Source organism: Mesitornis unicolor, unplaced genomic scaffold (assembly GCF_000695765.1).
Source record: "Mesitornis unicolor isolate BGI_N332 unplaced genomic scaffold, ASM69576v1 scaffold10965, whole genome shotgun sequence".
Taxonomy (NCBI): Eukaryota; Metazoa; Chordata; class Aves; order Mesitornithiformes; family Mesitornithidae; genus Mesitornis; species Mesitornis unicolor.
The window spans coordinates 44,308-58,448 of NW_010186181.1; the positions used below are offsets into that span (position 1 = coordinate 44,308).

The 14,141-nt window shown below is 49.1% G+C and overlaps 1 protein-coding gene across 1 annotated transcript in view; it reads left to right on the forward strand.

Moving 5' to 3' along the window:
* Positions 1–12,174, forward strand: part of CSF1R (colony stimulating factor 1 receptor) — a 19,859-nt gene extending 7,685 nt beyond the window's left edge. The window contains exons 6-21 of the mRNA XM_010185075.1: positions 839–1,061; positions 2,634–2,749; positions 2,990–3,110; positions 3,792–3,982; positions 4,577–4,689; positions 6,904–7,030; positions 7,511–7,615; positions 7,931–8,041; positions 8,311–8,473; positions 9,027–9,124; positions 9,270–9,388; positions 10,121–10,243; positions 10,366–10,477; positions 10,804–10,903; positions 11,521–11,626; positions 11,945–12,174. Coding sequence (XP_010183377.1) covers positions 839–1,061; positions 2,634–2,749; positions 2,990–3,110; positions 3,792–3,982; positions 4,577–4,689; positions 6,904–7,030; positions 7,511–7,615; positions 7,931–8,041; positions 8,311–8,473; positions 9,027–9,124; positions 9,270–9,388; positions 10,121–10,243; positions 10,366–10,477; positions 10,804–10,903; positions 11,521–11,626; positions 11,945–12,076 — 2,060 coding nt within the window. The 3' untranslated portion in view covers positions 12,077–12,174. The remainder of the gene's footprint in view (positions 1–838; positions 1,062–2,633; positions 2,750–2,989; positions 3,111–3,791; positions 3,983–4,576; positions 4,690–6,903; positions 7,031–7,510; positions 7,616–7,930; positions 8,042–8,310; positions 8,474–9,026; positions 9,125–9,269; positions 9,389–10,120; positions 10,244–10,365; positions 10,478–10,803; positions 10,904–11,520; positions 11,627–11,944) is intronic.
* The last annotated feature ends 1,967 nt before the right edge of the window (positions 12,175–14,141 follow it).

The following is a 14,141-nucleotide window of genomic DNA, read 5'->3' on the forward strand; positions in this document are numbered from 1 at the left end:
CAACAATGCTTCAGGTAGTAGGTGAGTGGTTTCCTAAAAGACCAGAAAGGTCATTAGCCTTGAGTATTTGCTGCTTCTGACTCCATCCTGATCCTAGTTTTGTTGTTGAAAACATCATTCTCTTTGTGCCTGAAGGCTCACGTGAGAACTGTGGAGCTGCTAGGAAAGGAACTGGTGTTACCTTCACGTCTTGAGGGGCAGGACATTTTTTGGATTCTGGATAAAAAAGTCAGAAAGCTCTTCTCAGTTTCTTTGTGTTTATAAACAGCTTTAAAACAAAAAAAAAAGTAGCAAGTTTATGCTGAAGACCAGGAAAGGCTGGCTAGAAGGAAGGGCAAGCCACATGAGCAGTGTATGGATCTTTGTCTCTTCCAGTAACAGATCCACATAGGAGGATTTGAGTCTATTATACCCTTGTTTGCATCTCAAGATGGAACCTTCACCCTCGCAGCTCATAGGCTGGGATTTGCTGATGACCTAAATCTGCTGCATACCAAGGGTGGGAAAGAGGGCTTTGTCCAAGCTGTTTCTAAGTGAGAAGGCAGGAGTTTAGCTAAGAGACCAGTCTTCTATGGATGATCAGGAGATACAGTTTTAGCCTTATCACTTATTAGGATACAGCATGGAAAACCTCTTTTCTGAAGAGAGTTCACTAAGGTTTTCCACAGGCAGAGTGTAATCCAAGCTGCCGTGACAAAGAAGCAACTTAAAACTACTCCTTTGGCAAGATGCGTGTAATGCCTCATTCCCTCCTGCAGTCTCCCAGCTGAAGCTGCCTTTTCCAATAATGGTCTATTTATGAAGTTGCTATAAGCTTGTCTCAGGTCTTTGGATGTGCCTTCTGATGGTCACACTCTCCTTCATCCTGCAGAGAGAGGTTATGTGTTCCTGACCCCAGTGCAAGCCACCAGCCAGGAGGTTGCTTTGGGAGAGAGTCTGAAGCTGCAGGTCCAAATTAAGGCTTACCCGAAACTTCTCCACTGGGGCTGGAAGCACATGAACCCCTTGAAGAACTCTGAGAGTACCACATTCCATGGCGAAATGATCTCTGGAAACAACTGGTATGTGCTCTTTCTCTTCTGCACTGGCCACAGCATGTTTCCAGCAATGCTTTCCTTGTGAGATAGGTCCATCTGGTACTGGTTCACAGAAAACTCTCTGCTTTTAAGGAGGGAACAGTTCTGCCTCACTGTCTTTTCTTTCCAGCATTACTAGCAAACCACAGGGAGCAGGTCTGACCAGGTCAAGGAGGACACCGCCTCTCTCTAACTTGGCAGCCTTCTCTTCAGAAAACCTTGTGGAAGTCACTGTCATATTTGTGGTCTGGTTGTTCAAATTCACACTGTCCTTGTTGGAAAAAATTACAGGAATGGATGAACCGTAAAAAAAACCTGAATTCCCCTATTGCTTCTCAGACCTGTCCCACACTCTGCAGTCTAGAGAGTGTATGTACCGAGTGGCACTGTATGTCCCATATCAAGAGAAGCCAGTAACATGGTTATGTGGATAAGACACATAAGTTCAAGAAGTTCAAGAAGGACAGGGAACTGCTTGAAAGAGTCCTGTGCAGAGCCAGAAAGATGATGGAGGGAGTGGAGCATCTCCCTTCCGAGGAGCGGCTGAGGGAGCTGGGTCTCTTTAGCTTGGAGCAGAGGAGACTGAGGGGTGACCTCATTCATGTTTATAAATTTGTAAAGGGCGAGTGTCAGGAGGAAGGAGCCAGGCTCTGCTCAGTGATAGCCAGTGACAGGACAAGGGGCAATGGGTGCAAGCTGGAGCATTGGAGGTTCAATCTGAACATGAGGAAAAACTTTTTTACTGTAAGAGTTACGGAACCCTGGACCAGGCTGCCCAGAGAGGTTGTGGAGTCTCCTTCTCTGGAGACATTCAAAACCCGCCTGGACTTGTTCCTGTGTGACCTGGTCTAGGTGATCCTGCTCTGGCAGGACTGGATGAGCTTTTGAGGTCCCTTCCACCTCCTAACATTCTGTGATTCTGTGAAGACCTAATGGAGGGCACAGCCCTGCTCTTCCAAAGCCTACAGCCAACTGAGGCCAAAAGGAGACTGAAAGGAGGAGAATAATTTCATTTGGTGGGGAGTCTTGACAATTCCCCTTTCATTTTCTTAGAAACCCAAAATAATCCACAAGAGGAACTGTGTCACTCAACAAGCATTATGGCTCTAGGGCAAACCTTCTTGTATCAGGATCTGAGAAACCATCTAGAGGCAGAGGGGAGTGGGTGCGTGGGACCATGACTTGATGGGCTAAGAAATGAGAGGAGTAATTCATTCTGTCAAAGGCAGGAGGACCATCATCCTTTAGCCCTTCAAAGGCAATGATTTAAATGTTAAACTCTCCTTTCTTTCTGAGCATTCACCCACCTGTAGCCTTTCAGAAGTGCTGTGCCCTTGATGGCAAAAGGTCTTTCCTCTAAGGAAGATCAGACCCTTCCTGCCTCCCCTGAAGAAGCAAGCAGCAGATGCCCCTCATGGCCTGGGATTAGTGCTGGGAAGTGTTCGCTCATTCCAGGGCACAAGAAGCAGCAGCATCTTGCTGAGCAAAGACTGGGTGAGTGTTTGAGTTTCCTCAGCACAGCTTTCTTCATGGTGTGTACTCTCTCTGTGTGAGCAGGTATAACAACACACTCTTCCTGAACCGCCTGCAGGAAGGAGAGGGAGGTCTCTATACATTTTATGCCCTCAACAATGAGACCAATGCATCAGTGACCTTCAGTATCTCTGTGAAATGTAAGTGCTTAGCATTGCCTATTCTTTCACCCCGTTTGCCCTGGGGCTGCTGCCCAGCTGGCAGCAAGTAGCATGGGGTACCAGGGTGCTTCCAGCCCAGCAACCACAGGACACACAGCCAGACTGCATCTGGGACCCAGCCCAAACCTGTGCATGCACACCTGGAAAGTAGATCAGGGCACTGGGAATGTGCTCTTTCTCTAGTCACAGCACTCACTGTTTATCTGTCTTCCCCAACAGCTCCTCCAAGGGTCTGCAAGATCAAGGTGCTAGCCAACGATTCCAGCATCCTTCAATGCATGGCCATTGGCTACCCTGCCCCACGGATTGAGTGGTACCAGTGCCCCATTCACTCCGAAAGGTAAGAAATGCTCAGGAGACTGAGCACATCCAAGGTATGCACTTGTCCTTGCTATGCTGGCATTTGTTGAGCAGGACCACATGGCCTTGCTTACAGGTGATAGAGCAGAGCCTGTTCAGTAGCAGCAACAGGGATGTTGCCCTGCTAAAACACAGAGGTTCTTGGGGACTGAGGAGAGGAGGCAGGTGTACTATTCTTAAAGTCCTGAGATTGAAGAGTTCAGCCACCTGTGATTCATCATCTCACAATGCTTTTCCAAGGAACATGTGAGTCCCTTGGAGAAGTGCTCTGGTCTATGTTGCTGCAGAACTACCTCCTGGCTGGTCTTAGTCATCTTAATGGGACCTCCATAGGTCTGAGGCTCTGCAGAGCACTGGCTTAGTGATCTACAGTGTGATGGGAGGGAACTGCAGCTGCCTGGACGAAGGTTGTTGTGTCTCAGTACCAGATCTGTTCAAGGACGGAACTGCTGCCAGAACACAGCTGTAGCAGTTAAGGCTCTGTCTATACAGGGCTTTGATGTTCACAGAGAGGTTTTTAACTGGGCAGTGAGTAATACATTTCATACCCGCAACCCAAATTCCCAGTGTTTCCTCTCCAGTCTGATACAGGCACCAATTCACTTATGAGCAACTGTGCTGCAGAGGAACACTCATTCTCTCCTGTTTGATGCCTCTGCAGATACGACAAGGACTATAGGTTGCTGCTGAATGACTCCAGACCCCAGGTGGTGAACATGTTGCCATTCCAAGAGGTGGAGGTGGAGAGCACCATCACCTTCCAGGAGCTGGGTGCCAATTTCACCTTCTGCTGCGTGGCCATTAACAGAGAGGGGAATGCTTCTGACATGTTTCACTCGCTCACCATCACCAGTAAGATATAAACTGGTAGTTTGGAGGAGTGGAGGAGAATCTGGTGGCTTTTCGGGGCCCATCTTCCTAGATGTATATCACTACTGTCTTGTGAGAGAGGTGGAATAGATTCCACAAGCCCTCTGTCCTCACAGGAGGAGGACAGGAGGAGGAGTCTTTGGCATTTGCCAGTCCTAAAGCTATGTGGGAATTGCTGGCTGGGCATTGCTAAAGGCTGAGCCATGCCATGAACGCCAACTGCAGGACCCAGCTCCAGGGCACAGTACAGTCAGCTGTTGCTCAGCCTGCTGGAGTCCAGGGTTGCTTCTTTTGATAAGCTTGTTCTTGCTGCATAGATCTTGGTCCCCAGTTCCTCTGACCTGTACCTGGTGCTGTCTGTGCAGAAATTGGGGTGCACAGGGGGAACTCTTTCAGCCTTGAGTTTGGCATCAAGAACTTCCTTCAGTTCCCAGCAGCTCTTCTGGGTGTCTCTGAGCCAGCGTTGGATTGAACTGCATATAGGGGAAGCCTAAGTGAACAGCTGGGCAAAATGCTCCCAGAGATGGGATTGAACCAGGAGTGTTTTACTCATCCCTTGTTTTTTTGCTCCTCCAGGAAATGTCATGGCTCCCCCAAACACGCTCTTCAGCCCCATCCTCTCCACCTGCATAGGCACATCAGTCCTGCTGCTCCTCCTACTCCTCTTCCTCCTCTACAAGTACAACCAGGTCAGACTCCCTGTTGCGTAGCTAGGGCTGCAAGGCCTGCCCAGCCTCAGAGACCATGCAGTCTGCTGGCAGCCACAGACAGGGAGCGTTCAGCTTGGAGGTACCAGGCGAGCTTCCCCCCTCATCTCCACTGCCTCCCAACTTTCCACAGGAGCCTTCCTGCTGCAGGACAAGGCTCCTGCACCAAACCCAGTGTGTTAACACCTCTCCCACCTTGGTCCCTCAGTCTTTTGTAGCACAGAGATCAATGTGGGTACTCTTTGGTGCCAGACAAAGTTGTTTGCTCTGTGCCGTCAATTGCAGCTGGTTTTGCTCTGGTCCCCATGAATCCATGGACTGAATTAAGGAGTGAAAGAAAAAAAATGTGGTTGGTGGCTTGCATCTACTTTTTATTCTCTTCCCTGTTTTATAAAAATCTGTCTTTCTGAGGAAACAGGATGATGTTAGAAGGCGTTTGTATCCAGGAAGACTTGGTCACTATTTTTATACAAGAACTTGCCTCATTTTCTCTGCAAGATTAATTTTCAGCATTTGGATTCCTTCTCTGTTGTTTACATAAACTGTACCAATGAATAGCCACCTTTACTTCGTCAGTGGGTGAACAGCTCCTATTTTTCATCTCTCTCTTTTGGCATTCTTCCTTTGACACCCCATCAAGGCTACAAATTTTGCAGCAGAGTTCTGGTGCCGGTTGTCAGAAGCTCCAGCAGAGCCCTCTCCCAAAAAAGCACCTCCAGCTTTGCAGGCAGAGCTGTCTTTGGCCAGTAGTCCAGAGAGACAGAGGGGTGGATGGATGTGTAAGCATAGCTCTGAAGAAGTAGCTTTTAGGAAGGTCTGGCAAGGCCAAGAGAAGCAGGACATTTTAATAAATTATCTGTCTTAGCCATGGGCTTCTTGAGCCACAGCTGCTTGCTACAGTGCTAGGTGAAGTGTGGAGCAGAAAGCAGCAATGCTCATCCTCTGAGAGGAGGGAACAGCAAATAAACTGAGTGCATGTGGCACTTTTTGAGGGACCTCCACCAGAAACTGTGCCACTTGAAACATCCTGTCAGGGCCTTTTTCCACAGCCTGCATGGATATGGATGTTCAGCTCGAGCAAGGAAAAAAGTAGCAGTCAGGGGGGAGAAAACAAACAGTTGGTTTGCATCAAAACTGCGTATCTGTTTGCCCTGGGAACGGAACAGAATAGAATAGAATAGAATAGAATAGAATAGAATAGAATAGAATAGAATAGAATAGAATAGAATAGAATAGAATATTAAGGTTGGAAGAGACTTCTAAGATCATCGAATCCAGCTGTTATGGTCACTCACATCTGTGCTAACCCAGTTTTGAGCCTCTGCCCATATGCTGCATCCTTCTCTGCAACTATCTGGGGAAGTAGTGAGGAAAAGGCTTTCAGCACACACCTCACAGCAGCTGAGACATGAGGTGTCACAGCCATGGTCACTCCACCCATGCTTCCCTGTGTCTGCATTGATGCACCTGAGACCGCCTCTGCCACTCTCTTTGCCTGTCTCCTTGCGCAGGAGCAAAGGCTGCACACAGTATTCTCATGTTAAACTGTTTCACTGCCTTTCTCTGTGTCTGCGTCTCCAGCCTGCCTCCCCAGCCCCCTCAACATGAATGACAACACCCAGCACAAGCTGGCAGCTGCCCCTGCCCCCAGGCTCCAGCACTGCTGCTCTCTGTCCTTGCCTGGTTACTTCTGCCATGAGATTTGTGGAAAAGAGAAGAAATTCTTACTTCTCTTTCTCCATTTCTTTTTTTTTTTCCCTGTAAGGGAAGCAGGGCCAGGCCAGCTCCACTGTTCTGCTGTGCTCAGCAACCCGGGGTACCAAGGAAGGAGGCACAGAGGGGACATCTCCCTCCAGCACCAGCTGGGCACTGTCAGCCACTGGTCTGGTGGGACATACTGACTGTCACAGCTCTGCCATCCCAAGTGAGGGCAATGGGCGACTTGTAGTGACAGAGGCAAGACAGCCTCCCTCAGTCACGGGTGAAAACTTGGAGGGACTTTGTTAACAGCAAAGCGACCAGGCTGTCCAGACAAAGCCTCTCTCACTCAGTCTGTGTTTAAAGCAAGAAATATTTGATGGGCTGAAACCTAAGTCTTCTCTCTGTGCCTGCAGGGTGGGAGGTAGAGTGCGTGCTGGGACTGGGGAACCCTCAGGACTTGAGGAACATTGAATAACTGAAGTGTCTTCCTGACAGAAACCCAAGTACCAGGTGCGATGGAAGATCATTGAGGCCTGTGAAGGGAATAACTACATCTTTATCGATCCCACTCAGCTGCCATACAATGAAAAATGGGAGTTTCCCAGGAATAACCTTCAGTTTGGTAAGAAACCTTCCCTGATGCTTGCCTGGTGGCATGCAGCTCTCCACAGAGCTGAAATGCTCCGAGGGACAGAGCCAAAGCAACTGGGCAATATCCAAAGCTGCATCCAGACATTACAGCAACATTCTTAACCAGGCCTTGCTGCCCTCTTACACACAGGGTGGCAAATGCTACCTCTCTCTAACCCTCCATTCCTCCAAGGAAGGTTGAGAGGATCGTGTCCCTCCTTTTACAATTGGGATCATTCCTAATGCATAGAGCTGCTGAGCCCGTGTTTGGACGTGGCCCCTTTCATAGCATCTTTGCTCACAGTAGAGTTCCCCTCAGACGTTAACCAACTCCTGACTAAGGGATGTGTCATCTTGTCTGGGCTAGGCAGGAATCCCCACCCACCAGACATCCTCTTCAAGGCTGTGTGCAAGACAAATGCTCAATCTATTTCTATAAACATCTTATAAGCACATTTTTTTCCCTCTGCAGGAAAAACTCTTGGAGCAGGAGCCTTTGGAAAAGTGGTAGAAGCTACTGCTTTTGGGTTGGGCAAAGAAGATTCGGTCCTCAAAGTGGCTGTGAAGATGCTAAAGTGTAAGTCCAGAGCACCCTGCAAATCCCTGCTTGAAATCCCTCACACTCCTTTGAGCATGACGCAATGTGTGTTCACCGTGTGTTGGTGCTCTCACGCTGCAGCATCTACTTTTTTAGATGTTTCTGTCACAAGTACTGAGTGCTGGAATCACACTGCTGTCATTTTTGGGGACACGCATGGCCAGAGGCACAGAGGACGCGGTTTTCTCTCTGTGTCTTCTCCTTTTGTTCCATCTCTGTCTACAACTTTTTCCCTCCTCCCCCACCATCTTTTCCTTGTCCTTCCCTCCTTCACACAGCCCTTGTTTCTTGTAGCTTCGGCAGATACAGATGAGCAGGAGGCTCTCATGTCTGAGCTGAAGATCATGAGTCACTTGGGACACCACGAGAACATCGTTAACCTGCTGGGAGCATGTACCTATGGAGGTAGGACCCCACGGCCCTGATTCCCCCATGGGCCTCTTCCATGGCCTGCTCCTTGGAGGCTGTTACCTCTCTTCAGTCTCACAACGGAGATGGCTCATGAGCCCAGGGGTCTTTTCTGATTGTATAGCATTGCAAGGGCCCATGGGTTTGCCATTTCCAGACATGCTTATGTGCAGTATGGGTTCTGCTGCCCCTCCCAGGGAAAGAAATCCTCAGGACAGGTCACAGTAGCATCACTTCTTAATGAACCCTCTCTGCCCCTCTCCCAGGTCCAATCCTCGTCATCACCGAGTACTGTCGCTACGGAGATCTGCTGAATTTCCTGCGAAAGAAGGCTGAATCCCTCATTATCCAGGATTCTGCCCTGGACACCTCTTTAGAGAGCACTGCTGATTACAAAAACATTGACCTAGAGAAGAAATACATCCGCAGGTAGGAGCAGAGCTCTGACGGCTGCAGGGTCTGGGAAAAGTGCAGAGAGCTGTGCTGCGGAGAGATTAAGGCCAGAGGCCTGGGGACTCGCAGAATACCGGGATGTAAAAGCCACAGGGAATGTGTTTATTTAGACTTGGTTACAGTTCCAGGTTTCTCTAAGTCTTTGACAGCAGTTGTTGAATATCCAACAATAAATCCAGGTTTCAATCCAGCCTAACCTCCTACAATCTGGAATCAGGACTTTTTTTGGCTTCCTGCACTGTTGGGCACACGGGTTTTATAGGACAAGAGCCTGAGTGTGCCCCATCAGCCAAAGGCAGTCCCTTGACAAAAGGGGAGCAGTACTTGGAGCCCCATACCACAGGGCACCTTAGGTCCCCTTTCCAAATCAGCCCCAATGTTGACTTTCCCTTTGCCCTTAAGACTTCAGCTAAGCCACTTCCTGCATGCAGGGATGTGGTTTCTTCTCTCAGTGAAGAGGGAGAAAGGCAGAAGGTACCGCTGAAGGGTTGCTAACAGCCTGTCTCCATCTCTGTTGTTTCTCCCTCAGTGACAGTGGCTTTTCGAGCCAGGGTTTGGAAACGTATGTTGAAATGAGGCCTGTGTCATCATCATCTTCAGCATCATCAGATTCTGCACAAGCCAGGCGTGAGTTAAAGGCTCATTTCTGTGTTATAATGATTTCTTTATTCTGGCCATCCTGTTTGATTTAACCCCAGGGAGCCAGAATACAGCATAGCTTGCATTACTTACCAGGTTTGCAGCAACTCTAAAACTTCACTTTGAATTTCAGGGAAAAGCTCAGAGGAAGAAGAAGAAAGCAGGGAAGACCTCCGTCCCCTCAATCTATCTGACCTGCTGCAGTTCTCCAGCCAGGTGGCCCAGGGCATGGCGTTCCTCTCATCAAAGAACGTGAGTGCCCCTGACACCCCAACTGGGAGATGCCAGCTGAGCCAGCAGGCACCAGCCATCCTGTCTGCATGAGGTTTGGGATGTTTTTGGATGGGGTGGCCAAGCTCAAGCAAGTTGCAGCTGCAACTCTCTGCTCTGTCTGCCAGGTTCAGCCATGCTGGGCCACAGTGACTGGTGTTCCACTCAGAGCCTCTGTTCCCCCAGGCTCCAGGCAGGGCAGTGTTACGGAGTGGAGCCCAGGGCTGTGCATTGTGCCAGTCTCAACACTTTCTCCCCAGCTTTTCCTTGAGGTCAGGAACTTTGTGAAGCTTTCTTGCACTGGCAGCTTCCCTGCTGCCCCGAGGACAAGGAACTGAAAGTGGCCGTGGAGGTGTCTGCCAGAGCTGGCTCATTTCGAGTGTCAGAGTAACCATATGACTGCTTCAGAGATGAGGACACAGTGCAAACAGCCCCTGGTTCTGAGCCTCCTGCCCTGGGGAAGGTCACAGCCCCACGAGTGATTAAAGGACATGGCATGAAATGTCACAATGTCTTAGTATTGCAAATGAAGTGGTTGAAAGAGAGCCCATACTCCTTGTATGTGACACAGTGCTTCTTCAAGTGCCTTTCAAGCAGTACATGTTCCCCTTGCTCCTGCAAGCATTGTTTTGATGACAGGCCTGGGCTGTAGGGTACGGGTTGGGACTGCTGGGGGATGCTGACTGGGTCTCAGTTGCTTTCTCCTCTCCCCAGTGCATCCACCGTGATTTAGCAGCAAGGAATGTGCTTGTATCAGATGGACGTGTAGCCAAGATTTGTGACTTTGGCCTGGCCCGTGATATCATGAATGACTCCAACTATGTTGTAAAAGGCAATGTAAGTCATTAAAATGGAAACCAGAGATGGCATGAGGGTGGGGGTGAGGCTGGAGTATGAAGGACAGGGTGTAGCATAAGCTGCCAGCTTGTCCCAGCCTGCAGGCCTCTCTGCTCTTCCAGGCTCGCCTGCCCGTGAAATGGATGGCCCCAGAGAGCATCTTTGACTGCATTTACACAGTGCAGAGCGATGTGTGGTCTTACGGCATCCTCCTCTGGGAGATCTTCTCTCTTGGTAAGAAAGAAGCAAGCTTGCAAACCTCTTTTGTTTTCCATGGCTTACCATTGCCCTGATGTCTCTGCAGAAAAGTTTCCAAGAAAGGAGGAAGGCTGACAAAAATCTAGCTTTTAGCAGGGCTATAAAACACTGCATTGTGCTACCAGAGGGACCATTAAAAGCAATGGCTCCTGGATGATTTGTTCTGACTCAGAACTCCCTGAGAATGCATAGCACTGGCTCAGGCTGCCATCAGTAGTGATGCCTCAGGCTGCCTCTTCCCACCCTCCAAGGCTAGAGTGTTAAAGCCTCTGATCCGAGAGCTGCTTCTGCTACTGCCACAGGTAAAAGTCCATATCCCGGCATGGTGGTGAACAGCAAGTTCTACAGCATGGTGAAGCAGGGATACCAGATGGCCAGGCCCGACTTTGCTCCCTTGGAAATGTGAGTGGCTGCGCTGAGACGGACACACTGGGTGAGATGGTGGCTGGAGCTGCTTCGTGAGGAGTGGGCAGAGAGATGGCACAGGGAGCTTGGTCACAGGTCTGCCTGCTGCTCCTGCTGTTGAGGTTCAGGTTGGATCCTACCAGGCTGCTTCTTGCTCCTGAAGGAAAGCAAGACCTGAGGCAGGCAGTGGTGATGCTCTATCTGGTATTAAGGACAGGAAGATGGGAGAGGTCATGTTGTATGTCTACATTTCTGAACTTGGTGGGGGCTTTTCTTTTTTTCTTTTTTAGTCAGCTACTTTTTTACTCTTGGACTATGAGAAGACAAACCTGAGTAGGTTACAGCAGGGGAATGAGTTTAAACTTGAAGAAAAAAGAACTGGAGGCACAAAGCCCCTTGTTGATAGATTGATTTGCTCTATCCACTTCTGTGCTCACCTTCTGCTGGAGTACTACACACATCCTGACTAAGGGTTTTACAGGCAGAAAGACAAGGGACTGCTCAGTACGGTGTGCCTGAACTAAAGTGCTGCAGGGAAGAGCCAGAAGGTGCAGCCCCTCCAGCAGCTTTGCAACAGCTCACTGCAGCCACCCTGTCCCTGTTTGGCTCTGCAGGTACAGCATCATGCAGGCATGCTGGAGCCTGGAGCCCACACAGAGACCCACCTTCGACCAGATCGGCTGCTTCATCCAGAAGGAACTGGAGGTGCATAAGGAGCAGGTGAGGACCTCTGGAGAGAAGGGGGAAGAGAGATGTGCGTTTGCCCTATGTGAGTGGAGTTCAGTGTTCTGTGGGTAGCGACAGGATTACCAGTGCAGCAGCCCTGCCCATGGCCCCTGGTGTGCAGCTGGACAGAAGGTGCACTGCCTCGTGATGGGCTCTTCTGCAGCTCCACAAAAGCACAGGCATTGCCTGTCCTGCCAGCCAGCCATGGCCTGTGGGCACAGCAGAGCAGCACAGTTAGCATCTCCAGCTGAAACAGATGATGTACACCACTGAAGGGACTGAAACACACTTGGCATTGTTTTTGCTTTCAAGGACTACACCAACCTTCCCTCTACTGCTGAGGAAGACAGTGGCTGTGATACCTCTGGCTGCTGTGAAGAGTCCTGTGAGCAAGAAGAGAGTGGCCAGCCTCTTCTCAAGAGCAACAACTACCAGTTCTGTTAGCTGGTGCCACAACTCTGGGGTAGATCCCTGTCCTTCTGGCCCTGCAGAGCGCACGGTTCTGCTCAGCCCTAGGACACAGATGCCTTCTGCTTTGGCTCTCCTCTCTGTGCTTTCTGATGTCTGAGTACTACAGACTCCCTCATTGAAAGGATGGGTTTGAGTCACTCCAGCACTAAGACTCACCATGGGGTACCTAAGGTCTTATCTCAAGCATAGCATAGATCTATTAGGATGATAATATGCTTCATTGCCACAGGTACAGAGAGGTCCTGGTCACCTGCTTCCCCCAGAGAAGGCTGTGGGGTGTTTGGGTTTTTTTGCTGGTTTTTTGGTGGTTTGGTTTGTGTTTTTTTAAATTCAAGTTGCAGCCAAGTAAGACACTTCCAAAAGTCACTCATGTGACTAAACCCTTGTTTTATGACCACATCTTGAACTAAGTCCTGAAGCTGGAACTGCTCCACGCACTGGAAGCAGCCTTCTTTCTGCTGGTCCTGCTCTTCTACCTTTGTCAGTTTGACACTGGACGTTGCAGTGAGTGTTTAGATATAGTTGACACCCCTACTTAGCATTAAATGTGCATTAACCTCTCCAATTCCTCATGCAATCTACCTCTCTGCAGCTGATGCTTCTGCAGGGATTGTCTGGGTTAAGTGAGCCAAGGAGCCAACCCCAGGGTTCTGTGAACTTGTGTCCCTGTAAGAGGTCAGAGGGGCAGTTACTTCTCAGGTGAAATACAGCAGTAACCAGTGCTTTTCCACATGTGCACTGCACACAACCCCAATCCAGGAAAGAATGGCAGCTTAAACAGATCTGGATCAACATAACACATATCCTACAAAACTTTTCAATTATTAATGTAGCAATCACTGCCTTTGTCGTGACTACAGATACGCACTTGTATATATTTTTAAGTGTACTTTTAGTAGTACAACTGGGGTATTTTTTTCCCCCGTAAGCTAGGGCCTAATGCCCTTAAATGAAATTCTCATCTAGCTCTTCTTCAGGGTTACTGATGCTGCAGGTGCCTGGTCCTGTGCAGCTACTGGGATTAGCTAAAAAACCTTCCGAGCTTCACAGACTCAGTGTGTAGAGAATCAGCACTGACAGGGCTCAGGCAAACTGCATGGCAGGTGGCCTTTGTCAGCATAGGCCACTTCTGACTATATTAAATCTGGTTTTATGCTAACACCAAGTGATTCATTCCTCCTTACTAATTAAAAAGCTAATGTGTTTCTATCTGTCAGCATTATAAACAGTAAGATGATTAACAAGATGAGTTTCCTCCTGGGCTTTAAAGACAGTTTTCAGAGAGGAATGGATCAGAGCATGGGTGATGCACTGACCCATCCTCTGACACCCTGCAACTCTGCTCCAGTTCCTCAGACACTTCTCATTACCAGTTCTCAAAACCATTAAATCTTGTGTAATGCAAAAAACTTATTAAAAGCAAGGTTTTAAAACACTTTGCTCAGACTGGCCTGTCTGTAACTGGGAAAAATGAAGTAGTCCCCATGCATGGATATAATGAGGGATTAATTGCATTTGTGATGGGACCGTGTTTGAGGCAGGCTGCGTGGCAGCAGTCTGTATGGGACAGGTAGTGCAGGGCAGAGGCAGAAGGGCCCTGGTGCCAGCTCAAGCAGATGACAGAGTCTCCTGCAGCCACGGCTCAGCTGCAGCAGAGGCCCCAGCCCAGCTATGAAACACAGCCCGAGGAGAAGTTACTGCTGCCTGCTGCAGGCTCTCTCCTGTGAAAGTCACGTCAAGAGCTGCCCTGTGTAAAGAAATGCAGAACAAGAGCAAGCAGACCCAGGGAGTCCACCACCTACAGAAGCTACGTTCTTGCCACTTATGAGAACTATACCTCCCCTGTATTTAGCAGGATGAATTTATGTGAGGTAGCCCAAGCAAACTGGAATCATGGTGTATGGACGTGCACATGGTGTTTGTGCCCTTTCCCACTGCAGTCTTCCAGGTCTTAAACAAAAAAACCAAGTCACTCAGCCACAGTTTCACCCCAAAAATTGGAGATAATTTATTAAACTGTATCACTGACTGAAAAAAG